General features: G+C 36.3%; 4 protein-coding genes across 11 annotated transcripts; 3 read left to right on the top strand and 1 right to left on the bottom strand.

The window, feature by feature from the left end:
* On the top strand, positions 120–7,108 carry LOC18605430 (K(+) efflux antiporter 5). The gene is made up of 20 exons (XM_018117107.1): positions 120–395; positions 931–974; positions 1,473–1,540; positions 1,639–1,723; positions 1,844–1,905; positions 2,143–2,218; positions 2,351–2,425; positions 2,837–2,908; positions 3,009–3,092; positions 3,181–3,249; positions 3,354–3,431; positions 3,538–3,626; positions 3,783–3,879; positions 3,956–4,009; positions 4,109–4,204; positions 4,570–4,758; positions 4,852–4,929; positions 6,174–6,218; positions 6,332–6,432; positions 7,054–7,108. Exons 1-20 carry the CDS (start codon positions 167–169, stop codon positions 7,106–7,108), a joined length of 1,746 nt encoding a protein of 581 aa, XP_017972596.1. The 5' UTR covers positions 120–166.
* LOC18605429 (cysteine and histidine-rich domain-containing protein RAR1) lies at positions 8,088–11,117 on the top strand. Of its 2 annotated transcripts, XM_018117565.1 has the most exons (6): positions 8,088–8,348; positions 9,168–9,170; positions 9,279–9,361; positions 9,559–9,719; positions 10,400–10,617; positions 10,718–11,117. In XM_018117565.1, the coding sequence occupies exons 1-6, from the start codon at positions 8,247–8,249 to the stop codon at positions 10,811–10,813; spliced, it is 663 nt and encodes a 220-aa protein (XP_017973054.1). In that variant the 5' UTR covers positions 8,088–8,246; the 3' UTR covers positions 10,814–11,117. The 2 variants fall into 2 exon arrangements, with proteins under 2 accessions (XP_017973054.1, XP_007038490.2); XM_007038428.2 differs by lacking the exon at positions 9,168–9,170 and having other exon boundaries at positions 8,096–8,348.
* Positions 14,867–22,227, top strand: LOC18605427 (LRR receptor-like serine/threonine-protein kinase ERL1). Its single transcript, XM_007038426.2, has 27 exons — positions 14,867–15,314; positions 15,950–16,088; positions 16,246–16,317; positions 16,407–16,478; positions 16,569–16,640; positions 16,723–16,794; positions 16,902–16,973; positions 17,215–17,286; positions 17,384–17,455; positions 17,542–17,610; positions 17,749–17,820; positions 17,932–18,003; positions 18,088–18,159; positions 18,266–18,337; positions 18,413–18,484; positions 18,572–18,643; positions 18,740–18,811; positions 18,904–18,975; positions 19,071–19,142; positions 19,223–19,294; positions 19,386–19,457; positions 19,547–19,618; positions 19,695–19,768; positions 19,873–20,001; positions 20,078–20,416; positions 20,621–20,991; positions 21,500–22,227. Exons 1-27 carry the CDS (start codon positions 15,197–15,199, stop codon positions 21,866–21,868), a joined length of 2,976 nt encoding a protein of 991 aa, XP_007038488.2. The 5' UTR covers positions 14,867–15,196; the 3' UTR covers positions 21,869–22,227.
* On the bottom strand, positions 22,086–27,695 carry LOC18605426 (protein TPX2). Of its 7 annotated transcripts, none has more exons than XR_001927107.1 (18): positions 27,216–27,695; positions 27,039–27,122; positions 26,633–26,792; positions 26,366–26,474; positions 25,850–25,900; positions 25,549–25,646; positions 25,370–25,448; positions 25,186–25,248; positions 24,999–25,049; positions 24,811–24,869; positions 24,497–24,575; positions 24,342–24,398; positions 24,181–24,243; positions 23,929–23,991; positions 23,795–23,839; positions 23,581–23,684; positions 22,943–23,054; positions 22,569–22,656 (listed from the first exon to the last, which is right to left on the bottom strand). XR_001927107.1 is itself a non-coding variant. In XM_018117473.1 (17 exons), exons 1-17 carry the CDS (start codon positions 27,406–27,408, stop codon positions 22,458–22,460), a joined length of 1,557 nt encoding a protein of 518 aa, XP_017972962.1. In that variant the 5' UTR covers positions 27,409–27,695; the 3' UTR covers positions 22,086–22,457. The 7 variants fall into 7 exon arrangements, 4 of the variants coding, with proteins under 4 accessions (XP_017972962.1, XP_017972963.1, XP_017972964.1 ...); XR_001927108.1 differs by having other exon boundaries at positions 22,570–22,656; positions 22,973–23,054; XR_001927106.1 differs by having other exon boundaries at positions 22,571–22,656; positions 22,951–23,054.

Genomic DNA, 27,958 nt, shown 5'->3' with positions numbered 1-27,958 from the left:
CTCTACACACATTCCCTCCCGTACTCTTTTCTTTCTCTGCAAAATTTGTTTCAAATACTTTAAAGAAAGGAGGAGAGAGAGAGAGAGAGAGAGAGAGAGAGAGAGAGAGAGAGAGAGAGAGAGAGAGATTTACGGNGAGAGAGAGAGAGGGAGATTTACGGAATCGATGACGATCCTCTCCGCGAGACGTGGAGTGTTTGGATGCGCGTACTGTTTGGTGATTATATTGTTGTGCGCGAGGATATGCGCATCCTCGAGATCTGATAAGGAAATCCGGGAAAGGTTTTACGGCAACCTTGTGAATTCGTCGGCGTCGGATACCGGGGAAGAAAGTATAGCCAAAATGTTCGATCGGGTTCTTGACAAAGAGTTCCCCGAAAATGATCAGCCTGAAGGTCAGCTTTTCTACTTCTTTTCTTTTTATAGTTATTCTTTTAAATGTTCTCACGAAAGAGAGAAAAAACAAAAAGAAAGAAACAAACTGTTGGATCTCGATATCTCTGCCGGTAGGTCTTGTAATTTCATCAAATGACCATAAAAATGCAGGCTCAGTTTGAAGTTTAAACTATCAGTAAAAACGCTCATCTATCAGAAGTTAAAATAAAGTTTTCATAAAATTACACTGAACTATTAGTTCTTTTTTTTTTTTTTAATAATGATGGACAAGCTATGAAAAAATTAGTTAGGTAAATAAAATCTTAAAAAAAAAAAATCGCCATACACTCTCATTTTTATCATATTCTTGTAGCTTTGACTTGTATTGCTTTACTTAAGCAAATTAGAGTTTTCATTTCCTTTTCTACATGCAATCTTTCTGTCAGGTCCTTTAGTTCTCTGCATGATGTAAATTTTGCATTTACTGATTGGGCCTTGATTGGTTCTTTAAATGCTTTCTGGCTGATATTCTTTTTGATTTTTTACTTTTGTTAGGATCAGATGCAAGCAGTTTCAATACTAGTGTAGCTGATCAGCAAGTAGGTTTGGTTCTCCTTTGAAGCCCATTGCTCCTCAGTGAAACCCTTTTCATTGTTTTGATGATAAGGAAACTGGACTGTAATGTTTCCTCTGTAGTTTCAGTCTTCTATGCGAATATCAGTGCCTCTATCACCCACCCCTTTCTTTTTTTCCTTTGTTATTTTTACTAAATTTATTGTTTTGGCTTGAGCTCAGGTAAATGAGTCTGCTACATTTGTTCTCTTCAAATATTTTTCCAAACTGTAGTGGGCCTCTAAATTTTAAGGGATAAATTAAACAATCTTGTGAGGAATCTTGGGTTATGTGTATTCTTAATTAATGATAGCCAAATATTGGTTAATGTATTGGCTAGTTATTGTGGTTTCTATAATTATTGAGTAAAGTTTGGTTTGGACATGCTCTTTATTACCTTCTTTCCCAAGTAATCCATGTGCTTTCTGTGTAGCTGTTCGTTTTTGTTGTCTGTCTTAAAGAAGGTTCCTGGTTATGTTTTTCAGGCTGTTCTGGAGACTGTGGCTAAAATCACTCATGAGAAGACAAAGAGAAATGATACTCAAGAGGCAAAGTATGGGCATGCAGTTCTTTTTTGAGCAATAAACATCTTAATAATACTTTTTATTTTTATGACTTGACAATTTTTTCCACATATTAAATTTTCAATAGTGGCACAAGATCATTCCAGATTCAAGATGTTTTTTCCCTGGAAAATGAAGATTCAGATGAGACAACAACTTTGATTGACAAAAAGGTTGTCCATATGTTAGCTTTTTCGCTTATGTGTATAAGAGGATTTGTAACACAGTTTTATCTAGATTGTTTTTATTTTTAATTTAATCCCTTCTAATTTGCCTTTCTCACTTGATGTTAGGATAATGTGTTTGTAATGTCAAATAAAAAATCCAAGTATCCAGTACTCCAAGTCGATTTGAGGTTAGCATCTTCATCTCCTTTATCCTCACATTATCCTGATCTAGTATATGGTTTTCATTTTACTACAAGTTGCTGGCATTGTGATGGATAATTATTGAAAACTACTTTTGGCTTACCTTTAGAATAGCCATTGAGTTTTGATTTATATATAATATACTACTAGCGATTTATGCTTTAATAAATTGTTTAATTATCTAATAAAAAAGTGCTTTAATATAGTGTGTTACCCTCATGCAGATTGATTTCAGATCTGGTGGTTGTCATAGTCTCAGCTGCCATTGGTGGTATAATCTTTTCATGTTTGGGGCAACCGGTTTGTATCTCTACAATTAACATTTATTTCACTTTGCATTGAATATTCATTTGCAAAATCTTAGAGTTTGATATGCAGCTATCTCACAGAAGTTGCATTTGTTTACTTTTCCTTAATGTATACATGTGATAGGTTATTGTGGGCTATCTTCTTGCGGGTTCACTTATTGGACCAGGGGGTTTGAAATTCATTAGTGAAATGGTACAGGTAGGTTGCAATCAATAGCTTGAGATTGTTGTTTCTTAAAATCAGAATATCATAGGCCTCAATGCTTGAGCATACACTACTGTCTACTACTGAGATAGCCTCACTAATGGTACCATGGAGGGGAAACATGCTTTATCAGTCATCTTTCAAAGATGTTGTGTTGTGAGATCATTTTTTTTTTTGTTAATAATCCTGAGACTTGCATTTGAAATTTATATCCTCAAAATGTTATTTATTTTCTATACATTTATACATTGAAACTTTTCAGCTGATAACAACTAATAATGCCTAAATTATATCATTTGAAAATTCATTCCTTGATGCCTTTTTGCAGAAATTTGTGATCAGTGTGATATGGTCTTCCATGTTATTATTTTGGTGATATGTTCTCTCTCTTTTCTCCTTTTGTAGGTTGAAACTGTGGCACAGTTTGGTGTTATCTTTCTTCTTTTTGCTCTTGGGTTAGAGTTTTCTTTGGCAAAGGTAGGATATTTTCAGCTTTAGCGAGTTCTCATTTGTTAGTTTGCTTAAAAATTTTTGTATCTTATTTTAAGAAAGCTGTCGGAACCAATTCTTGCTGCAGTTGAAAGTTGTGGGGCCAGTTGCTGTTCTTGGAGGAATACTTCAGATTGTGATATTTATGTGCTTATGTGGCATAATTGCGGTGGTATGGTGTTGCAAGTACTTTGGCTATGTTGCCAATTAAGAACACCTGTTATATAGACACTAAATTTAGACATCTGTTAATCTTGCAGTTATGTGGAGCAAAATTGTCTGAGGGTGTTTTTGTTGGCTCCTTCCTCTCAATGTCATCAACTGCAGTTGTACTTTTCTATACTATTTTACAATGCTAGTATTTTTCTTTTATTCTTGGTTGCTCCTTGATGCATCTAATAGTCACCCCTGCTTTCCTTATTTTTTTTACCAGGTTGTGAAGTTTTTAGTAGAACGGAATAGCACTAATGTTCTTCATGGTCAAGTTACTATTGGGACTCTAATTTTTCAGGTTAAAGAGAAGTGATGACCTATCAACAATTTAATTACAATTTGGATTCAGAAACTTGATTTTATTGCTGCATAATAATTCATTCCCTAACCTCTGGTGATTTCAGGATTGTGCTGTTGGTTTGTTATTTGCTTTGCTCCCAGTTTTGGGTGGTAGCAGTGGCCTACTACATGGAATGATTTCAATGGGAAAGTTGTAAGTTTGATTTGTTTTTGACTCCTATCCTGAATTTCTTAGGGTGATCCTTATTTTTTTTCCCTTCTTCTCAAAAGTAGCTTTGATCTGTTGTTGGTGGTTGACTTTACATAAATGGAGCTTAAGAATCTGACACTTGCTGATGATCAATGTCAGGATGCTGGTATTATCGATATATCTCACTGTTGCATCTGTATTGTCTTGGTCATTTGTTCCTCGCTTCCTAAAGTTAATGGTGCAGATATCATCTCAAGTAAGTTCTTAACACACCTTTTCTTTCTGTAACTTTCTAAAAAGTTTTTAACATATTAGTTCATTTTGTGATCCAGACAAATGAACTTTATCAGCTTGCTGCTGTGGCTTTCTGCTTATTGTCTGCTTGGGTGAGTTTTCTGCTTGCCGTGATTACAAATGCTATATTGCCGCGTGTAAAATTTCCTCATCACCTTTTTAATGCCTTTGAACTTCTGTAATCTTCACAGTGCAGTGATAAGCTGGGTCTCAGCCTTGAGTTGGGTTCCTTTGTAGCTGGAGTTATGATATCTACTACTGACTTTGCACAGCACACTTTAGACCAGGTAATCACTGGCTATTAATAGGGCCCTTACCCATATCATTAATCTTATATAGCCTGTTTTAGGTCATGCATTTTTAGTCAATAGAAACATGAATGAACACCTAAAATGCCAATGGTTTATAGTATTTTGAGTCAAGGGTTCATACTTTATTCATCTTTAAATTTATTCTAGTGGTTCACGTGTTTGTAGACATTGGATAAGCTATGCAGTTTTTAATGAGATTGAGTCTGAAATAGGCTAAGTGCTGAAGTGGATGCATTTCTTTGTTGTATGCAAGATTCTCTTTATTATGAGTCATGTTTCTATTCTTATAGGAATGATGAAATTAGTACTTTTCTGGATGTGATGCTTTGCGCAATTTGTAGGTGGAACCAATACGCAATCTATTTGCAGCTCTCTTCCTTTCTGGAATTGGGATGCTTATACATGTTCATTTTCTCTGGAACCATGTGGATATATTACTAGCAGCTGTTATTCTAGTTATTGTTGTTAAGACAGCTGTTGCTGCTGTGGTCACCAAGGCTTTCGGATATAGTTTTAGGACATCTTTCCATGTAAGTTTGTTTGCTCACTCCTATGCACAAAGAACATCTTGTTTTAATTCCATAATTTGTGCATCCTTTGCAATTTGTAAATCTGTGATATAGGTTGGAGTGTTGCTTGCTCAAATTGGAGAATTTGCTTTTGTTCTTTTAAGTCGTGCCTCAAATCTTCACCTTGTTGAGGTACCTATCTCTCTCTCAGTGCTCCTGAAAAATGTGCATGTTTATGTCTTTGCATGTCTATGATAAAGTTTTTTCTTCTTTCTTGATGATTGATCTCCGTAGTTATCTTTGGATTTTTCTTCTTATGTCATGCCCTTGTAAGTGGTTTCAAAGTATTTCAAAATAATGTATCATAATTCTAACAAAAAAAAAATCATTCAGATATGAATAAATCCCTCTGGTGATGAGTGCCCGATTATACCTATTAGCCTCCAATGGCAGGATGATATTCTGGTTATTTAATGTAAAATACTGTTTGGTGTGGGAAGGTCTGAATATATGAACTCCTAATTTCTCACTAAAATATTTGTATTAGTTTTTGTTACAAAATTAAATTGCATGAAATTAACTGGTCTGCTTGCCAACTATTAGGATTGTTATGTTGACCAACACTTTCACATATTTTGTGATTGACATAAGATAAATATGTTGGCATCATATGCACAGCCTAAATCACTTGAGAATCTGTGCTTTCAAGATATGCTAATTTAACTATGGATGCCATTAGTTGCTAAAAATCTGGTATGTTGTGAGTTGAAAGCAACAACCACGTGCATGGATTTATTGTTCACTGCTCTTCTTATTATACTCGGATGCCTTGAAGTTTGAACTGTTGTCCTTGGGAGTTTGAAATATATTTGGGGCAATGAATGAAATGCCATATGACTCTCCTAAAAGGGGGTTTTGAGTGTGGTTTTGGATTATTTATTTGGGAGCGGGTGTGCCCTTGGGGGGGGCCTGCCAGGTTCTATTCAGAGAGCCTTGTTATAACTGTGTTTCTACTGCATAGAAAGAAAAGAACGATGGTAACTTTTTCTGCTGCTTCGATAAGCTATGAATTGGTCTGGTTTTCTTTCTCAGGCTCTGTGATATGAGTGCTCTTGTACTATTAAATCTTATAGCATTAACATATTTCTTGTTTTCTTGGATAATTGTCATTTTGTTATCCAAGAAAGCAGGAGAGTCCTGCTACAAGAGAACACGCAAAACCTGAAAAAGTTAATAACTGCCCCCTATATCAACAATCTAATCATCACACATAGTTCATTAACATATTTCTTTTGCTGCTTCCATTTTGCCTATCCAGAGCTTTATTTTCTGACACTTCCTGATAACTTGTATTTTTAATATGAGCATTTCTTAACTTCATCATCATTGCAATTGTTTTGTTGCAATTATTAACTTGAATTTGGCTGATGCTGAAGGGAAAGATGTATCTTCTTCTTCTTGGAACAACTGCTCTTAGTCTGGTAGGTTTCTCTGATCTGGAAACTACACTTTGAAGCTCTATAGTATGCATTTCTTCATTCCCTTCTTGGCTGCAAGCCTGCAACATTAATGGCGCCAAATTTTGATTCTGCAGGTAACAACTCCTCTTTTGTTCAAACTGATACCTAATGTGATGAACTTGGGTGTCCTTTTACAATGGTTTCCCTCAGAGAACAAGACTCACACGAATAGTAGGTACGTCTCCTCCTCTCTCTCTCTCTCTCTCTCTCTCTATGTGTATACAGTATTCTCATATGTGCACACACAGAGCTTTGCATACAAAGGATGGACCATCATTCACTACCTCTAAATTACCTACCTTCTCCCTTTGCATATATACTTCCATCAAAAGAACTTTGGAGCTGAATATGAAAATTTGTTTTCTTTTAACATCTATATACAACTACGCCCATCAACTCTTTGTGTTCCAAAGTTTTCGTGCTACTCTTCAGGTGAAGACCAATATCAAGAACAGTATCTGGTACTCGCCAGCTAAAACAGTCTTAATGTACTTGATTTTGGAATGCCTTTTAGTTGTTTTTGGCTTTAAATCAGATTTACATAATTGCATAAATTAAACCTTTGATATTTACTGGGAAGTAACTCGGCATGGCAATCATTTTCAATTTAAGGTTGAATGTTACCTGTGGTCATTTTCTTTTTCTTCTTTCTGTTGAGGTTGGGTGGGTGGTTTGATTTTCCTTTTTGATTATTTTATTCATTAATGTATAAGCTTAAATGTTAAAGTTCTGGAAAAGCTTTTTGAAGAATATAGACTCATTTTTTTATATTAGTTTATATGCTCATGTTTTGCAGGAGAAAGTTTCCATCATTGAAGCACATAACAGATTATTGTGACTTTCCCACATGATCATAGTCTGCCTATACTGGTGTTAGAATTTAGAGCTTTAGATGTTATTGTTGGGGTTTCTGATAACACGGCACGATGTCGCTTCCACTGCATATAAGCTGAAAGTTCTCATGTACACTAATATATTCTTTATTATTCTTTGTATATTGTATATAGATGATTTTGTATTTTGAGCCATCACGAGTTCATTCTAATCCTGGTGTCATGTTGTAACCCTATTCCAAAATTCTGCTGTAAGATTGCTTGCTTGACAGATATTCTTGCCTCTTGGGGGCCAGAAGAGTTATAGTAGATCATTATTTACAGAAGAAAATGTCTCCTTTTGGGACAAATTTATGAATCTTTTCCGAGCTTTGAATTTGGATTCTACATTGAAATCTATATCTTTATTAAGCTGAATTAGCAAATGTGATTGAGTTTATACTTCACAGTGACATGTAGAATGAATAAGTTCGAGTCAAACTGCATTTATTTTATTTATCTGCCAAGGATAGAGATATCTGTTCTAGTCTTCTAGGGACTGTTTTTCAGGTGTAGAATTCATTCAACTGTATCAATGTTAATGTTTATAGATGACAGTATTTGTCATATCAGACCAGAAAACGTTCTTTGGTTTCTCCATCTTTTTTTTTATTTTTGGGGTTCTTTTTGTCTTCATCTTAATTGTATGAGTCCTCAAACCTAAAACCTCAATCATTTAGGGACAAAGCCTTGTTTCTACTGTGTGAACTGTGAAGTTTTATTTCCAGATGCCATCTGAGCCAATGCTCTTTATTAATTATAAATAAATAAAATAAATATTACCTTTACAAAGAAAAGCACCCTGGAAATTGTAATTTGGCTTGCAAGCCGTAGACATCATTCCTATTCCTATAGGAGGTAAAAAAACCAAAAGAGAAATTTGATAAACCGTCAGGATGTTTCCACGTGGCATTCTAGAAAGGACGATGGGAAAAAGAAGAGCCAGAGCCCCACTTCGCAGACAATTAAACGTCCCAGGTACAAACCAGAAACTCAAGAATCGAGATCCCCCTTGCAAACTTTCCACTTCTTCATAACCCCGAAAGTCCACTGAGTTGTAAAATAAAGAAAGTAAAAAATAAAAAAAAAGGGCATCGGCATCTCCAAAAAGAAAAGAATGGCAGAGCAGGCTGCTAAGCTTCGGTGCCAGCGAATCGGCTGCAACGCGACGTTCACCGAAGACGATAATCCGGAAGGTTCCTGCACATACCACGATTCGGTATGCCTTTCCTCTACCGATTCTAAATCTTTATTATATTTTTCTTGTTTTCTTTTCGGTAACTTTGGGTAGCCTGTGGTTTTATTTCTAATTTTCAGTGCGTTGCATCACTTCAATCCAACGACATGAAGTATTGACCATTTAATTGAAATGCTCAAATCAAAATTAGACCTTTCACTCAACCTCTTGTTAACCAATATTTAGTCTTGAAATGCAACAAGCTGATATGATAGGGTACACGAAGATAATTTGATTTTTTGCTTGCATAGTTTGTTCTTGGATTCTGCTAGCTACAATATCTATCTTCGCTGTTCGAACATAGTACCTTGAATAAAAAGCTACAATTAACCCTAGATTTGGTTAAAATAATGTCTCCCTTTTGTCCCCATTTTCCTTTTATGATTATAATCATGCGCTTTTTGGTTTATAAATTATAACTTGTACAAGTTTGTGTAATCCCTCTCCCTTCCTTGCCGTTTAAGAAATGTATCCTTTGGATTTATTCAACATGTTTTGTTAAATTTGACTAAATGGCTTTTTTTTTTTTTGCTATTCAATGTAAAAGCTTATAGTTTTAACTAATACTATTAGTTTTCCACATTGAGTGATAACTTTCAGCTTGTGTTTATCCCTTTTTTTGCCTAGTTTGTAATGATTGGGGTTGCTAATCATAGACATGAATGAGTTTGCAGCGCCTGTCCTGAATTTTTTTAAAAGATAATGTTTGGAAATGTTATTATGTCTTGTGCATTATGCTAATTTATTTATTGTCTTGCATGTTGGCTTGGTTTCGCTGCGTGGACAAAATTATGCAATCAGGGTGTAAGTGATAATTTTTGAAAAGAAATACAGTAGTTTTTATTCTTTTTAAAATGTCACTTGCATCCTCATTTTCTGCTGATAAGGTGAACTTAAATGATGTTTTTTCAGCCTATATTTCATGATGGAATGAAAGAGTGGAGTTGCTGCAAAAAAAGAAGTCATGATTTCAGCTTGTTCCTAGAAATTCCTGGGTCAGTACCTGTCTTGATTCCTTTAGGACATGAACTATCTGATTCATGCTGCCATTGTTGAGTAAGTAATATAGAAAAAGATTGAATGATTGACATCCTCCATGGATAAGGAAGTTTACTGCATCATAATTTTTATTATCTATTTGTGTCTAGTCAATATTAGTTTCTTTTAAGGTTTTTTTTTTTTCATAATGCAGATGTAAGACAGGTAAGCACACAATTGAGAAACCAGTTTTGACAAAGCCAGCTGCTATTACAAAGAATCCAACTTCTACTCCTGCTTTTACTCTTGCAAGCAGCGCAACATCAAAAGAATCTTGCCCTAGGTGTCTTCAGGGTTTCTTTTGCTCGGATCATGGTATTATGATTAGCTTTTTCTTACTCAAATGATTTAGACTATCAGAGGTTTATGTCTGATTTACCATGTAAAAAAAAAAAGAAGCTGTTTTTTTGCTTTATATGATCTTAAATGAGCACAATTGCACCTTATGATCTTAGTGGGAAAAGAATTAAGATGTTATTTTATAGGTACTCCTTTTGGTTGGTCAATGTACTAAGCTCATGTGTCAAGTGGGGTAGATGATAACTGTCAGTACATCCTCTTTCTCTTATCTGTTGGAAGAGTTAATGCCATTTTGTTTTGAGCGATTGGCAAGTTTGTTTAGGTCTCTTTTTAAATTAAATATTTTAATTTGTTCTATATTGTGTGGTTTATTCCTCCAACATTTTATGTGGGTAAAGCAACATAATACTTTCCCTAAAAAGAAACTATTGGAGTCCTGAGTCCTAATCATGGTTTCTTTTAGAAGTCTGAATATTATGAATGGTTGGTTTACAAGATATGCAGAACTTTTAGGGGTCATGTTGTTCCGGTTTGAGGTTACATTTTGCTAGTGCCAAGTGATAAATATCTGAGTGTTCTGTGCATCAGAAGTTGAAGTCATTAATTCTTTGTTGTAGTAGAGAAAATTATCGATCTCATTCAAGTATGTTGCTATACAATCATATATAGCTACTAAGCTGAAGCATGCTTTGTAGGTTCACAGCCCAAAGAACTGAACTCCACCACAGCTTCTCCAGGTGAGAGCAGTGCAAATGTTCAGGCTTCTGCTCCACCAAGGAAGAAAATTGATATAAACCAGCCTCAGACGTGCAAAAACAAGGGATGTGGTAAAGTTTTCAAAGAAAAAGATAACCATGAGATTGCATGCAGTTACCATCCTGGGCCTGCTATTTTCCATGACCGAATGAGAGGGGTATGCTGTATCTTTCATTATGATATGTTGTTATTGATTATGACGTTGTTAGCTTATCTTTTTTTTCTCCCACCATTTATTAATTATGGTCTCTTTGCAGTGGAAGTGCTGCGACATTCATGTAAAGGAATTTGACGAGTTCATGACCATTCCACCATGCGCCAAGGGGTGGCACAATGCCGATCCAGTGTCTTAGGCTATGGGGATGAGCAGGAATGAGTTCCTGTTATTTGTTAAGAGGTTTTCTCTTTCCTTTTGTCTTTTGTTTTTTCTAATGGATGTGGGGATGGTTGGTAACTTGAACATTGAGACTTCCTTCCCTCGTATGAACACACACTCTGCATTTTTAAATTCCTTACAGCAACTGTAATCTAGGATAGCATTATCACTGTGTTGGAAATGTTTATTGTACTCATCTTGCAACTAGAACATTGAGACTTGTCAATTGTGATTGCCTATTAGTATTTTATAGACATGCTGCATGTGGTTTGAGAGATAAATTCGTGTCTAATTCATGTGCCAGTTCTACCATCTGAAATTCAAAAGGTTGTGTTGTGGACTGTCAAGTTTCCAATCTTCCAAGTGCCAACCTTTATTTCCGAATGGTGCTTGGCTGTGGCAGGTCTTCTCTAAGGTGACCATGGATCATTTCAGCCTTAAAAGATCGGGCTGATCAGGCCTGGACTTACAAAGATCACCAAGATAAAGTTCATGGAATCAATAATAACGTCCATGCTGCGGAATTTAAATATAATAAGATCTAATACTTTCTACTTAAATGACTCAATTACTCAAACAAACATTAAATTTGAAAGTTCAGATTAAAGAGATAAAAGATGGATATATATATATATATATATATATATGTATATATTTGGATGTCATACAAATTTAATAAGCTGGAATATGTATATGAGTAATTTATTATTACCAAACCTAAATCTAACTCGTGTCCAAGAAAGGAGCGTATACAAAAGTAATGATCACCAACAGTGGCATCACGGGTCCAATGATGGGTATAATCAATCCTTCTTAAAATCTTGGGGCCCACTCTTCCCTATACATACGTACATATGTATATATATATATATATATATAATAAAAAATAAATATCACTGATGTATCTCAATGTTGGTAAGGTAAGGTTCCACCGTACAATTTTCGTGTTTCTGGTCTTCTGGTTGACCCTTTGACTACTGGACCTCCTCTTTGTAACTTCTTTTCCTTTCAATATCCGTAATTTATCTTCAAGGTTGCACAATTCTGGACTGTAGCTCTTGACTATGAGCTATGCCAGTCCTTTTTATTTTTGATTTTTCATTTTAATTCCAGCAAAGAATATTTTATTTAAATGACTAATCTCATAAATCCATTAAAAAATCACTTAATGCAAATACTATATATTGCCAAAATACTATTCCCTTTTATCTAATATGTTTTTTTATCAAATAAATTCAATTTTGATTATTATTTTTGAATTAAATCATAAAATTATATAATATTTTTAATTTTTCACAATTTTATTTTTAAAAATTTAATTATTTACAATATATTTAAAAATAGTCACCAAAATAAATTCATTCGATAAAAAAACAAAAACCAATAAAATGAGAAAAAAATATTTAAGAAAAAGCAAAAGTGTATTATCGTAGTACTTATTCTAATAGTTGAGCTAAGTTCAATTTTGATTTTGATTTAAAAAAAAAAAAAGCAATGGGGCCCGCCCTTATTTGCAAGCGGAAAAGAAAAGAGAGAATTTTATATTTTGGTAAATTCATTTATTGGGACTTGAAATCTAAATCCTTCATCACTTTAAAAAAAAAAAAAAAGAAATTTACTGTCGACGGGGTACTTTTATGTTGGAAAAGAAGAGAGAAAACAGAATCTGGTTCAATGATTACCAATTCAAACGGGTAAAAGCAAAATGAAAACAAAAATCATTCCAACACGTTAAGGAAGTTTCACCCTTCTAACGCAAAAGAAAAAACAGTAAAACCAACAAAAAAAGAAAAAAAAGGGAAAAAGATACTTAATTAACCGATGCGCGTTAAAAGCTAAAATCACATCAATCCTAACTTTTGGAGACCCAATATTAAATACCCTTTTTGTGTCTCTGCACAGTGGAGGACAGGGAGGGCCCCACCTGGTTTTGTCACGCCGGCAGTACAGCTGACGGCGTGTAGCCGGCGGCACATCCGCCGGTTGCTTCCACCTTTTAATGGCCTCAGTCACGGCTCAGCCTCAGCTATCACTTTCCAGGACCTCACACTAGGTGCTCTATTATTATGCCACGTGTCACATGTTCCTTGATGATGTGATGGTGGCCTCAGCGCCTCGTCTGCCTAAACTCACTGAAAAAGGTCCTAAAAACAGTGAAACGCGTCTTCAATTTTAGGCCGTGATATTAAAGATCTAACCACCACTACATTAGTTTAATTGGATTTGAGGGTTTTCCTGTAAAATCCACCATATGACAAAAACACAAGCCCTATCTTCAGTCTTATCCAACTCGAGAGACAATCTCCCGATGCAGGTCTGGGCTTTGGAAACCAACAAAACAGGATCAGAGGGCTGGGGATATATCTTGGATTTTGAACATAAATTAGGTGGGTCCCAATCCCAATAAAGTCCCACTTGAGAACACTGTAATTGCAAATTTACATGCATTTTATTATAAAAATATGTAATATTTTAATCCAAAAAAACCAGAGTAAATAGTAGTATAAGGAAGGAGCAAGAGCAGCTTTGTACCAACCAAGTCGTTCATTGCCCAAAACCCTGCGTAGGCTGTTGGCTGCAGCTGCAGGAAAGTGGAAGGGATCCCGCTGTCGTTATTCCTTTCCAATTATTAATAAAATAAAACCTTTTCAATTATTTAATTAATAAAATAAAACCCTTAACGAAGAATGAATCTTTGTGGTAGAATATTATAAAGTTTGGCACGAGCGGCAGCGTTGCATGGATGAGGGGATTACATAAAAACGTCGACAATGGTTAGGCTTTTAGGACCATAGCGAGTACCATAATGAATCCTTGAATTTCGGGTATCACAATTATTGAGATTTCATTGTGATATTGTAGGGAAGGGGCCGAGTGGGTACTCGGTTTCTAGAGGCTAGAAAGATTGGAGAGGACCCGATCTCCCTTGGGTAGAACTCTTGAATCTTCGGCCCTTCGGACCTACATCTAAATCTGGCTAGGATAGTTAGCCTTTTTAGCTCTTTGAGCTGGAATCATAAATGTATCCAACAAAATAATACTTCTACTCTTAAATTTTAAAATAAATATGGGTATTTATTAGTTACGGATTTGGAAACTTAATGGTAGATAGTGGTATTAAGATGAGCCAAAAGGGTCACGTCGTAGAATGTGAAGCTGCAGACTATTAAGTAAGAAATTTAAAGATTAGAAACCTTTTTCAGCCCAAGGGAGTACTTTCAAAGCAAAGGGTAGTAAAGGGGTTTCAGACCAGGCATTAGTACCTTTCCATCTGTCGTCGTTAAGTCAATCTGGCGATCCAAAAATGGGTTTTATGAAGTATTGAGATTAAACCCGAATACAAACCCAAGTAGCCAACCTGGCTTAATTCCAGTTCTTCGATAATCAATGATCTCATAAAACTTTGGCTGACACGTGAACCAGAATTTATGTTTGCAACTCTATGTCAAAAGATATGCAAATAATGAATGAAACAGGATTGTAATTACCTTAATGGTCATTGAAGATATTCCATTTAGTTAAGGTAGGAATTAAACGGGAAAAGAATCGTTAGAGGCCCCAACAAGTACTGATAATGTTTGCCTAATTCTGGATCAGGCTTGGACAAGAGGAAATAACAAGGAACATAACCGGGGGAAATAGCAAAAAGTAGGGGTTGGAACTAGCAAGATCCTTTTGAAATCGCGACCAAAACCAAAAGGTGTTGTTCCCGTATCACTGTCAAAGGCATTTAAGCTCGCCCCACCCTTAGTCCCCGCCCGTACGACAAGCTCTCTTCACTCTCTCACCCCAGTCGCGTGCGCTACAAACCTCGTTGTACCCATATTGAACGCCGCAAGATTGAGCCACGCGCAGAGGCGGAGGAAGGGGAAAGAGCTATATGAGTTGGGTAGGTTATATAGCTGTCAAGAAATGCAACCACTTTGGGAAACGGTAGTACGAATGACGGCCGCTGTCTGAATTTCTCTATCAATAAAAAATAAAAATGCTTTTTTTAAGATATTTATTAAGAGCAGTAGTAGTGAGTTTTTTTTCCTGAGAGAAGTCTCTACACGTCGCTTCACCGCCGTTTACAATGCCTTGGATAGTTTGTTGCTGTTTTTTCTGTCCTTCACAGTCTGTCTGTAGAGTAAAGAGAGAGTGTGTACTCTGTTTTTCTCTCTCTTCATAACATCTCTGTTTCAACCTTTCCTTGCAGTTCACGCTAAACGCCTGTTTTCTTCTTTCTCTGTCTGCGTAATGAACCCAAGCTTTTTAAGCTTGCTTCTTTGATATCAAAGCAGTAACTTAACCTTTCTGTTGTTTTCGTTTTTCTTCTGGGTCTTGTTTCTGGGGTTGTTCTAGTGTTGTCCGGGTGAGAATGGAAGTAGAGGTGTTGTTGGAGAGGAGGAAGAGACGAAAGGAGCTTTATGGGGGTTTAGTAATGGTGATGGTGTTTCTTGTTCTTTGTCCTATTGCTTCTTCACTCAATGACGAAGGTACCTTTTTCTCTCTGGGTGATGTAGTTGGTAAATGTAGCTTTGGAGCTTTTCATTTTGTTTCTTTTGTCCATTTGGAGCTCGGTTTTCCATTTTTGGAAATTATAGTGGTTGTTTTTGCTGCTCAAAACTTTGATAAAATGTGCTTCAGAACTGAATCCTTTGGGGTTATTGGTTTCCTTTTCCGGAAATCTTTTACTGTGGTAGGCTGTGTTTTTAGCTGAAGAGCATTGTAAGTAAGGGGTTCAAACTGTAGCATTTGGTGAATATCATCTCTAAATTTTTATAAATCAGGCTACCTTTTCTTCCATCTGGAGTTAGAACGCTAAGAATTTGCCCTTAAAGTTTCCAACAATGTCTGATTGCTAAGAACTAATATTTCTCTACATTTTGGAATCATTAAATCGTTTGATGTGGCGCTTACTGGGTTTAAGTGTATCTCAACTTTCTTTGTCATTAATATTAGCTGTAGTGGAAATGGAATACCTTTCGGCAAAGGGGAGTGTAGTTTTAAGCCACTAATTTGCCTGATATTAGGGAAGTCATGACCTCGATTATTATGTATTCAGTCGTTGATACTGTTATGCTCCACATCTCGCTTAAAGAAAATAATAGAAGATAAACGGTGGTTATAGGGAAGGCGTTGATGTCGATAAAGGAGTCATTTAGCAATGTGGCAAATGTGTTGCTTGACTGGGATGATGTCCACAATGCTGATTTTTGTTCTTGGCGTGGTGTCTTCTGTGACAATATCAGCCTCTCTGTGGTTTCCCTGTGAGTTTCTCCTTTAATTGTAATACAAGTTCTTCCTGGTGGCAACTAGCTAGTTAACGTTATCTGTGGTTTTACTCGTTTTAGTTCCCATAGTAGGTGTTTGAACTGGGATCCTTTTGTGATTCGTTGTGGTGTGTTTTTGGATATTTGATTCAAGGAACCTGTCAAACTTGATTCTTGGTGGGGAAATTTCACCAGCCATTGGTGACTTGAAGAATCTGCAGTCCATGTATGTCTTCTCTCTGTATATTTCAGTTCTAGGCGTTACGGTAGCTTGCTCATATTCTTATGGGCGTTTTATTTAATCTAATGTGGCAGAGATTTGGAGGGGAACAAATTGACCGGACAAATCCCAGATGAGATTGGAAATTGTGGCTCTCTTGTTCACCTGTAACTCCTCAATGGACCATGGTTCTTAAGTTGATTTGCATGTTTTCCTTCTTTGGGTTTTTTTCATGATTTATGTACTGCATAACCCAGGGATTTGTCTGACAATCTGCTGTATGGGGACATACCTTTCTCCATATCTAAGCTCAAGCAGCTTGAATTTTTGTAAGTTTGTTTTCTTCCCTGTTTTATTTCAGTTAACGTATTTAGTTGTTCCTAGTAGACGAAGTTCGATCCCTTCATTCAGGAATTTGAAGAACAATCAGTTAACAGGCCCTATTCCTTCAACATTAACCCAGATTCCTTACTTGAAAATTCTGTGAGTTCCATTAAGTTCTTCTATCACTCTGGATGATAATCTTAGCAGCTTTGCGCAGTTGACAAACTTGCTAATAGTTTCTTCTGGATTTTGTGATGTCCTTTCAGTGATTTAGCAAGAAACCAGCTTACAGGAGAGATTCCCAGGCTAATTTATTGGAATGAAGTCTTGCAGTATCTGTAAGTGCTGCTGCCATAGTTGTATCTGATTCCACATCATGTCACTGGCTTCCTTTGTGTAGTTACTGAAATGTTTGCGTCACGGTGAAACCCTGTAACAATTATTATTGCTTTATTACTATGTCCGGGGATGTTGGTGTGACCATCTACAAGAATGATTTGTTGCATAATATTCAAGTTGAAATTTGAGGTCCATTTGAAGTCTTGCTTATCCTCATGTCCTATGGGATACCTTTTACAGTGGATTGCGGGGCAATAAGTTGACTGGAACTCTTTCTTCTGATATGTGTCAATTGACTGGCCTGTGGTATTTGTAAGTTCTTGTGATTTGATTGTGCAGTATCCTTTTTTTGTTTTTAATTTTTCCGTTAGTTTTTCTGATGTAAATGGCTTAAAATATTGTTTTTCAGTGATGTCAGAGGAAACTATTTAACTGGTAGAATCCCGGACAACATTGGTAACTGCACAAGCTTTGAGATATTGTAAGTTGCGTGCCTCTGATGACTTGAGTTGTTTGTTTCAATGTAATTGTCTTCATTTTTAAAACTCTGTTGATTGGCAATTTTAGGGACATTTCTTATAATCAGATTACTGGGGAGATACCATATAATATTGGCTTCCTCCAAGTTGCGACATTGTGAGTTTCTTTTTAAAGCTTATGCATTGTCATTATTTTTGTTATTGTGAATTTGTTGTAGATGTGTAAAGCTTCTAGATTATTCAGGTTGGGAATCTGTATAGTTTATCCAAATCTAAATAGGATTACTGATGGTAGGTCACTTCAAGGAAATAAGCTTACAGGGAAAATCCCTGAGGTGATTGGTTTAATGCAGGCCCTTGCAGTATTGTAAGTATTCCATCTTCCAAAATCTGAATAAAACTGTGTTCCCTAATAGCTTCTGTTTGAGGTATGTGGTATTAGGTGGTAGATACATTGTCTGATTGTTTTGATTTTCAGGGATTTGAGTGAGAATGAGCTAGTTGGGCCTATTCCATCAATACTTGGCAATTTATCGTACACTGGAAAATTGTGAGTTATTGTTGCTGATGTGCCTAAATGAGCTTATTTGTACTTTTGTGTTGTTTTACCTTATATATATGTTTGCTGAGGTAGGTACCTCCATGGAAACAAGCTTACTGGTCCAATTCCACCAGAACTGGGAAATATGTCAAAACTTAGCTATCTGTGAGTTGCAGTCCCGTTTAATTTAAAGTTATTGTAGCCATATATGTGCAGCACTCACTCATGAGATATGTTTATGGGACATGTCACTTAACTAATTATTCTGCAGACAATTGAATGACAACCAGCTAGTTGGTACAATCCCTGCTGAACTTGGGAAGCTGGTGCAGTTGTTTGAATTGTAAGTTTTTATTACTTTGCATTGCATATTCTTATTTTTTGCAGCTATTTATTCAGTTTGTCACTATTTTATCAGGAATCTTGCCAACAATTACTTGGAAGGACCCATTCCACATAACATCAGCTCCTGCACGGCCCTGAATCAGTTGTAAGAATATCTGTTGAATGTCTGAACGTTTCTGTGTTTTTTGTTTAAATCTTGAAACTGACTGAGCTGGGTGTATTTGTGTTTTAGCAATGTGCATGGTAATCGCCTTAATGGGTCTATTCCATTGGGTTTCCGGACTCTAGAGAGCTTAACTTATCTGTAAGTTTCTAATGTGGTGATGAATTTTGAAGTATTTATTTGTCAGTAATCAACAAGTGATCTAATTAGTGGGTTAATCACATGTTGGACGTCAAGAAATCTATCCATGAACGATTTCAAAGGCCAGATACCTATTGAACTGGGGCATATCATCAACCTAGATACATTGTATGTGTTTTGTAACTTCACTGTTTTTTTTTTTTTTAAAGGAAGAGTCTTGTTTTTTGAAGTTGATGTCTGAGTTACTGTTGTTTTTTCAGGGATCTATCTGGCAATAAATTTTCAGGAGCTATTCCAGCTTCCATCGGTGATCTAGAGCATCTTCTTACCTTGTGAGCAAATTACTGATCTGTTTTTTTGTAACAAACCTTATTATTGCTATTTTTTTCCAATGGTATGGTAGCTTTATTTGTTATTACACTTTTAGGAATTTGAGTAGCAATGAACTCAATGGACCTCTACCTGCTGAGTGTGGGAATCTCAGAAGCATACAAATCATGTAAGCTTATTTTGTGGCTTTAAGGCTGTGGTGAATTTGTGGTTGTTAACTCTCATTAACTCTTTTCTTTTCCATTGCAGGGATCTCTCTTATAATAGCCTCTGTGGCAACATTCCTGCAGAATTGGGTCAGTTGCAAAATATTGTTTCTCTGTAAGTTAATGTCTCATGCTTGATGAAGAATTTAAAGTTTGGTAGTTATTGTTTGTGAAGCCACTAATGCCGTTACTTGATTTTATGGCAGAATATTAAACAACAACAAGCTGCAAGGTGAAATCCCAGAGCAGCTGACTAATTGTTTCAGTCTTGCTAACTTGTAAGATTTTTCTCTATTTCTCTTCCATCTTGAGTTCATGTGCACATAGATTGAGACTTGTTTCTGAATGTCTACACTAATGCACCCAGGAATGTTTCTTATAACAACTTATCTGGCATCATACCTCCCATAAGAAACTTCAGCAGATTTTCATCGGATAGGTATGCTAGTATATTCTATGCCTTGTTTACAACTGTCTTAAATTGTCTCGTATATTGATTTATATATGGCCATCAGCTTCATTGGAAATCCATTGCTATGTGGCAATTGGCTTGGATCGATATGTGGCCCCTCTCTGCCAAAGTCTAGAGGTATCAACCTAATCTTTTTGGGATTTTTGTCAGGTACTTGTGATGTTATTGGGTCCAGTTGGAATATTTTCTCAGTAATTTTCTTGCTCTCTGTTCTCCAACAGTTTTCTCCAGGGCTGCAGTTGTTTGTATGACTTTGGGCTTCATCACATTGGTAGCTATGATTATTGTTGCAATTTATAAGTCCAACCAACAGAAGCAAATGATGAAGGGACCTATGAAAACTGTGGAAGGCATGTGTATCTTTAACATTGACCAATGTACACTTTCATATTTCTGCAAATCTCAAGTCCTTTTTTGTTCTCTCAGGTCCACCGAAGCTAGTAGTTCTCCACATGGATATGGCAATTCATACCTTTGATGATATAATGAGATTCACCGAGAACTTGAGTGATAAATATATCATAGGGTATGGTGCTTCTAGCACAGTTTATAAATGTATGTTGAAAAATTCCCGACCAATTGCGATTAAGCGACTCTACAATCAGTGTCCACACAACTTGAGGGAGTTTGAGACTGAACTTGAAACCATAGGCAGCATCAGACATAGGAACATTGTCAGCTTGCATGGCTACTCGTTATCTCCATATGGGAACCTCCTTTTCTATGATTATATGGAGAATGGCTCTCTTTGGGATCTTTTGCATGGTTAGTAGTCGGGCGTTAAGCTTCCTTTTTTATCTACCCTATTGTTAATATAGAGTACTTGTGTAATTTTTGGTTTTTGAAATTTAGTGTCAAATTAAATATTTCATTGCTGCTTCTTTTACTATTGTTTTTAATAATGTAAGTTTTGACTATCTTATACTGTGTAACAAATAATACTGATTCATGTGAGTTTGCATGGGACAGGGCCATCAAAAAAAGTAAAACTTGATTGGGAAACAAGGTTAAAAGTTGCCGTTGGAGCAGCTCAGGGGCTTGCCTATCTTCACCATGATTGCAACCCTCGAATTATTCACAGGGATGTTAAGTCCTCAAATATTCTGCTTGACGAGAATTTTGAGGCTCATCTATCTGATTTTGGGATTGCTAAATGCATACCAACGACAAAGACCCATGCCTCTACTTATGTTCTGGGAACCATCGGCTATATTGACCCAGAATATGCCCATACCTCTCGACTTAATGAAAAATCAGATGTTTATAGCTTTGGCATTGTTCTTTTGGAGCTTCTGACAGGGAAAAAGGCTGTGGACAATGAATCAAACTTGCATCAACTGGTGAGTTATATTACTTATCATGTTAAATCAATTATTTCTGAATAGATGCTTGAAAGCTTTACTGACTGTTATAAGTTTGGCCTGAGCCAAGTGCAAAGCCTTAAATATAATAATTAATTTCTGCTTTACAATGCTCTATTGGCTGTTTTGATTAAAGTGGTCTGAATGAGCATCTATGCAATTTTTCATTGTGTGCGTGTATGGAACTTTACTGATGTATTTTTAATTTTGAAGGAGTTATGGCTCATTAAGATGATAGTAATCTTCTCTTCGAATCTCCATGAGACAGGAGGAATCTTTTGTGGTTGGCGCTTACTTGGCTTTTTAGTTATCTGGTCCCTTTTCAAACCGCATGATAGCTGACATTGAATTATGGTTTTTTCCTTGAAAAAAATTCGATACTTGACTGTCTTAGCTTGTCGGTTGTGATAGATACTGTTAAACATAAAACATCAACAAAGTCTTTTTTTCCATGTTAACAATATTTTGCCTGTTCATTGTTGTTCAGATACTGTCAAAGGCTGATGATAATACCGTGATGGAAGCTGTTGATCCAGAAGTCTCAATTACATGCATGGATTTATCCCATGTCAGAAAAACCTTCCAACTTGCTTTGCTGTGCACAAAGCGACACCCTTCTGAGAGACCTACCATGCACGAGGTTGCCAGGGTTTTGGTCTCCCTACTTCCAGCTCCTCCTACTAAATTATCATCAGCACCTCCCAAGTCCATTGACTATTCTCAATTTGTCATTGGCAAAGGTCAGAAGCGATTGCAATTGGAGCAGCAACAGCCGCAAGTTGAGCAGGAGACCAACTCATCTGATGCTCAGTGGTTTGTTCGGTTTCGGGAAGTCATATCTAAGAACACCCTTTAAAGCCATCTTTGTTTTTAATTCGAGAGGAGGAAGACATAGAGAGGGTAATGAGATATAACCCCAGGTTTTGGTTTGAAGGGGCTATTTTTGGTCCCCAGATGGTGTGAAATATGATCATAGGTCCCACCAATGTGGGTTTTTTATTTTTTGGATATTTCATTAGAGACCCATCCGGTTATGAGGCGCTGATCCTTTATGCACCCTTTTGCACAAGCGATTTGAGAAATTCGTAGAAGTTATCTATTTTGTTCTGTTAAGTCAATATGTAAAAGTACAGTGCAAGCTTTTTATGTGGCTCAGGACTCATGGATCACTCATCATCACCTCATAATGCATCATATGGTGAAATGCTTTCTGCCTCTGATAACTCTTCCTTTGTAACTTCAATTGCTTAGGCTGTGAATAGTGTTCTCAAACCTTTTGTAAGCCATCTCCTAAATCCTGATGGTTGAGGCTGTATGGATTCTGTTTTCATGTTCACGATCTAGCAATTTTGCCACGAGCTACAGCCCGTCCTATGAATTTGATAATTTGACAAAATCTATCTGCGGCCTATGTGCTCATATAGTCATAGACATGGCTGTCTGAGTCAATGGCGGTCCAAATTTGGGGAGGAAGTAAGTGGATTTGGTTTTGCTTGTGTTCCGTACTTCATTGTGCTTTCACTTCCAAATCTTCCAGCAGAGACTCGAAACTCGAAGCCCATGCGTTTCTCTATTGGGTGGGTGGGGCGGGTATCCAAACTGGAAAGAAAGAAACTCTCGGTGTTGTATTCGTTTGACTTTTGCCTGCAAATTCGCAATAATGAGAGATTCTCTGAATCGACAGTCCAGGAGTTCATATTTTACAAGTCTACTCCAATTTGACATCTAGACAAACGAAGCAAACAGTGAGGAACATTACAGCTTTTAAAGTGAATACATTATGGTTGACAGTTACATTTGCTATGCGGCAGCAACTTTTTACCCGGAAAACAAGACAAAAGCTAACTAATTTAAAAAATATTGCTATTCTTCAAAATCATTTTCTTTTAAGGGAATAAATACCACCCCATTATTAAAAGAAGTAACCTACTTTCTCACCAAAAATGAGCAGGCGGCGTACCCCAATAATTTGTACGGCAAGAAGGACAAATGTGACCACCAAACCGACTGAGGACTTTCAGGTTATGTCCAATCTCAGGCTCCTGTCACAAGAGCCGTTGAGAATATTATCCAACTATATGCAAGAAATTATGATGCTCTTGTTTTGATTAAATGCTGTATTCTGGGAAACTTTCATTGATCCTACATACTATTATCCATGAGAATGTGTACATATCAATTATAAACAAAAATGTCAGACCCATGTAAATGCTGGCTCAAAATGGTGTAGTTAAGAGTGATGGACAGAAAGATGATCTGCTTTTAACAATAACTCGGAGCAGACCTGGGCTAACGGCAGGCCAGTTTTTTTTTTCCCCAAAACAGAACAAAATTTTTTAACAGGCTGGTTGGGCTTGTTTCTGGATTCCATCTAGCTTAACTAGAAACACCGGCATAACGTTTAACCAACACAGCCATTAATCTCAAATGAATACTGGCAAAAGTTCAACAGGGCAGAACCAGGAGTTTATAGGACAAAGAGAAGAGAATCAATAGATGAAAGTCACTTATAAAAGTGGGCAAAGATCAATCAATGTCAAATCCGACAAGGTTTGAAATTGGTGTTACCTGTTAACGTTCAGTTGTCGGCCAATTTCGATAGTCCTGTCATTCCTACATTGATACTCCATCCCTCCAATCCTTTGTAAATTTTCTTTGCCCACATTTATAATCTACAAGGTGGATGTTTTAAAACTATAATCAATGCAAAAATCGGAAACACACATATCAAATTAGTTCAGCCCCGTGTTCTAGTGGTGCCTGTAAACTGTGGGCAATGTACCTGACATTGCAGAAGGAAAGGAACTGTTTCATTCTCTTTAAATCCCTTAATTCAACAAGAAGAAATCTTGTATTAATAAGAATACAATGCACAGACATGTTTTAGGTTTCAATCAGAAGTTTGAAGGGACCGACCTCTGAAAAAACCATTTTTGCTCGAGATTTTTCGCCAGAATGGACTTCAGATGACAAGGAGAGCTGAATACCGTATCAAGCAAGAGAGTAGTGAATTAAATGCACCCAAACCAAGAACAAATTGAGCAATTCCATTAAGGATGGTTAAGATGTGAATTATTCTGAAATTCTTTAAATGGTTCATTTAGAAGCCTCCTAAATAAGGCTATAGGTGGCTTCTGAATAAAGCTCCAAAAAATTAACATGTAATACCTTATTCAATAATTCTATTGGTGGTTCATCAGGAAGCCTCCTGTTTGCTAAAATCTTGAATTCCTAGAGAAAGTACAAGCTCTATTGGTGTTAATAGAGAAAAAATGTCTGAATAACAAATGCAAACATATAACTGCACCCAAGGAGTTGTGGTAAATTACCATTGGGGCTGTTGTTTCCTTCTGCAGGACACCAGTTTGCCCTATGCTTGACATTATCTGGAAAACCCAACAAAATGGTTCCATATGTGATAAGTATTTTAAAAAATCAATCTCTATAACAAATTAACAAAAAACCACCAAGATATTTGCAGAACCTTCTTATTAAGAGGGCAAGCTTTAAATTTATTAACAGCTTCAAATTTCTCTTCCTTTAATGCATTGACAGAGTTGAAGCTGTGCACAAAAACCAAGGAAAAAATAACCACTTCAGCAAGCAATTGAAATAATCTGAAGGGATATATACTGAAACGTTTAAGAATACATGTATTAAGAGAATAACCATGAATTTGGCTATTAACCAAGTGATTATTCACCAGTCACCACAAGAGAAAAAGAATATCAAGTGTTGGAGGAATGAAAGCTTTGAAGAACAAAAACAGACTGATGCTAAAAGTCAAAGCCCTCTTACCTTCTGAGGCCAGTTTTTTCATTTCTTGAAGTTGAAATATAATTAGGGAGTTTCATTGCCTGGAGCGAGGAAACTATTAGCTCCCAACAATAAAAAAATGTAATGATAGGTACTGGAAGCCGAACAGGCTTAAAACTTGAGAGAACACTTAACATGAGAGCTATATAAATAAAATCTTAATAACCCACACTGTTAGATGCATGCTGCCTGGCTCTCTCTGATGTCCTCAGGTGAAATAACTAAGAGCAATGAAACAAAGTAAAATCTGTGTCATAGAGTTATCCATAAAAGTTATCAAGGCATTTCTCTAGACAATTACAAGAAAGGTATTCATAAGTGGAGACAAACTAGTAAGTTACTGTAAACAGCAATTACCTGAAACTCCGGTCGCTGAGGGAGGCTTTTCTTGGGAAGGGGCAATGAAGGAGCCTCAAGAATCTATCAAGCCCAGAGAAATCAGAGATTACACATTCAACATCAAACATACCTTAAACTTCTCTAAAATTAATGTTCGAACAAAGTTGGAGAAAAACAAATTTTATGCACTGGAAGTACCAACTTTTCTGTTTAAGGGGAGTGCTTTAAAGAAATGAGCATGTGATTTTGCATTTTCATCTGACTCTGTCTTTATTTTAGACCTGAAATTGATAACATATGCCCTTTCAGATTAGTAGGCAAAGCACAATAATTTGATCTCAAGATGAATGACAAAGGAATATGATAGGAAGTCAATACTACCTACGTCTTTGAGCCCTTCTTGCTGTTTGTAACTCCAGTTCTCTAGGAATTGTAACGTTAGGTTTAGCACGTACCGAGTTGCCATCAAGGGATCGGACCTGGATAACAAACTAAAAGTTGTTAAAAAACTTCACAAACAATGCTGATAATGTTGACTTGATCTTTATTACATATTTACAGTACCAGCAAACATGCACATACAATAAAGACGTGTTAGAATAAGCCATCGATAATCACCAACAAAAAATTTACTCTTGAATATTAGTCTAGCGATGGACAAATACTTCCTTCTCTAACTTACGGTTTTAGGTTTCTTGTGCACGAAAAGAGCTTGATGCGACAAGTTAGCTACCTGCTTTGCAAAAATATAAGAATGGATTATAAAATGTTTAGTAGGGCCACAATCCAAAGTTTTTTGAGCTATATGAGCATTTTCAAATAAAACAAAAGCAAGAATGATGAAAAGAACATGAAATCTCAAATAAACAGTCAAAGCAGAACATGGAGTATGCCATGCAATATACAACTAAGAAGCAAGAAAAGAGAAAGAAATAACACAATCATAAGTCAAATCACCGCTTGAGTTACAAAATACTCTTGCCCCTAACACATTACTGGAGGGATCCTGCTTCCTGGAATCCTTAATTTCTTTTTTAAACATCACATGGAAAATTATAGCAGGGAAACTCACACATTCTCACATATGAATGATGATTGGTCTGGCTCTATAAAGCTAATGAACCAGAGAAACTCTTTGAACCACAATACAGGGAAAATGAGGTCCAATCATACTATCAAATAAAATAATTGATTGCACCTTGCATAGGTAACCAGCTCCCAGCTTTTGTCTTTTGGTAGCATCGCCTTCAGTCACAGAAGAACTCTTCGTACTCTTATCATCAAGTCTGTCTAAAAACTTTCGAAACCTGTGAAGTTGAGAAATTAACACATAAAGACCTTTTAATTCATCATTTCAATAGAGAATGAACCCCTGAATTTGGGGCCAGAATTTTATATGAAAACAGAGCATTAAGTTTTAGCTACCAATTTCATCATTCAAATGGTAACTACAATAGAGTAACACCTTCTATGAAGCTGGGTAAAATGAACCGCTCGAGATTGGTTTTGCTTGGCTAAGTAACTTGCTGTCGGTTTCATCAAAGTCGAATTCCTAGATAGAGATGACTTGACCCGAGACTCGGTTTTAGCCCTCAGATTATCTTCATTAAAGCAATTGCACACTTCTAGTCCACAAGTAAAAAGAGAAGAAATAAGATCAAAAGAATATTAGTGCATATTGTAGGTTCTTTTCCTTCATCGAACAACTTTTCTCAGATTTTCAAAAAATATAGTTAGAAAAGAATAACCGTAGTCAAATCTATCAATTGGTGCTGCCAAGTTAATTAAAAGTTATAAAGAAATGCACCGATTAGAAAATTGAGATGCTAATCAGAAATTTTAAAAAGAAAATGATAAAGAGAAGAATGTACCTCTATCATCATAATCTACTGAACCATTGCTAAATTCTTCATCCCCATCAACATCATATCTCCACTTCAACTTTATTACAAAAGCTGGAAAATTAATAAACCATACGAAATTCTTATTAAAGTTTACTACTGCTATAGAAGGCTTTTTGATTGCATAATGATTAGGAAGAGGCTTACGCGAAGGCGGATAGCTTCCAGCTGACTCGAACCAGAGCTCGGCTTCTTTAGCCTCCCAGTATCTTTCTGGCCGACTGAAATCGTAGCATTGCGGTGCATCAAACTCGTATTTGATATCAAAAAATTCTTCCGCCTCACTCGGTTCTTCGATGGAAAAGAATTCCTCCATTTGTTCACCAATTTGATCATCCATTTTTCACCTAAATTTCCTTTGCAAGTCCACGTTTCAAGTTGCAACCATTTTCATTTTTCCTGCTATCTTGTTTATCTAATCTTGAAATTTTTACTTTCTTTTTCCGTCTTTTCTAATGGAGCGTGTTTATTTGTTTTGTTGTTTTATGCAAACAAACCAACCAGACAAACAACAACAATGTGAACCACTTTCTCTCTCGAACTTGCTCCGAAATTGAGAGAGAAAGTCCCAAATGTTTCAAAATTCCATTGGATTGGTTTTCCCCCCTCCCCTCTCTCTCTCTCTCTCTCTCTCTACTAACTANAACTACTGTAGTTGTTTCCCGTTCCCCTCCCTCTCTCTCTCTCTCTCTCTCTCTAAAAACTGAGAGGAAACTAGAAAACAAAAAATGATTGATTGGGTGAAGCCCTAATTTCTATGAAAAGTAATAGAGAGGGGAGATTTTTGTTTGGATCATTCGATTTTGTGTATCGAAGTGAACGGCGACAATTTCGTTCGACGAATGACGTGAAATGGAGGGAAGGAAACAGGGAAAACCAATATTCCTTTT

This window comes from Theobroma cacao, chromosome 3 (assembly GCF_000208745.1).
Source record: "Theobroma cacao cultivar B97-61/B2 chromosome 3, Criollo_cocoa_genome_V2, whole genome shotgun sequence".
In the NCBI taxonomy this organism is placed as follows: Eukaryota; Viridiplantae; Streptophyta; class Magnoliopsida; order Malvales; family Malvaceae; genus Theobroma; species Theobroma cacao.
Note: the sequence above shows the minus strand (reverse complement) of the source record. Positions and strands in the feature narration are given on the sequence as shown.

Coding starts and splice junctions, on each gene's coding strand:
- LOC18605427 (XM_007038426.2), top strand. CDS start 15,197: ATGGAAGTAGAGGTGTTGTTGGAGAGGAGGAAGAGACGAAAGGAGCTT. Junction 15,315..15,949: donor TTCTTCACTCAATGACGAAG/GTACCTTTTTCT, acceptor CGGTGGTTATAG/GGAAGGCGTTGATGTCGATA. Junction 20,992..21,499: donor AATCAAACTTGCATCAACTG/GTGAGTTATATT, acceptor ATTGTTGTTCAG/ATACTGTCAAAGGCTGATGA.
- LOC18605426 (XM_018117473.1), bottom strand. CDS start 27,408: ATGGATGATCAAATTGGTGAACAAATGGAGGAATTCTTTTCCATCGAA. Junction 25,449..25,548: donor AGAAGGGCTCAAAGACGTAG/GTAGTATTGACT, acceptor TATCAATTTCAG/GTCTAAAATAAAGACAGAGT. Junction 24,870..24,998: donor GGCAGCATGCATCTAACAGT/GTGGGTTATTAA, acceptor TCCTCGCTCCAG/GCAATGAAACTCCCTAATTA.
- LOC18605429 (XM_018117565.1), top strand. CDS start 8,247: ATGGCAGAGCAGGCTGCTAAGCTTCGGTGCCAGCGAATCGGCTGCAAC. Junction 9,720..10,399: donor TTTCTTTTGCTCGGATCATG/GTATTATGATTA, acceptor CATGCTTTGTAG/GTTCACAGCCCAAAGAACTG. Junction 10,618..10,717: donor TCCATGACCGAATGAGAGGG/GTATGCTGTATC, acceptor GTCTCTTTGCAG/TGGAAGTGCTGCGACATTCA.
- LOC18605430 (XM_018117107.1), top strand. CDS start 167: ATGACGATCCTCTCCGCGAGACGTGGAGTGTTTGGATGCGCGTACTGT. Junction 3,250..3,353: donor CAATGTCATCAACTGCAGTT/GTACTTTTCTAT, acceptor TTTTTTTACCAG/GTTGTGAAGTTTTTAGTAGA. Junction 4,930..6,173: donor CAAATCTTCACCTTGTTGAG/GTACCTATCTCT, acceptor CTGATGCTGAAG/GGAAAGATGTATCTTCTTCT.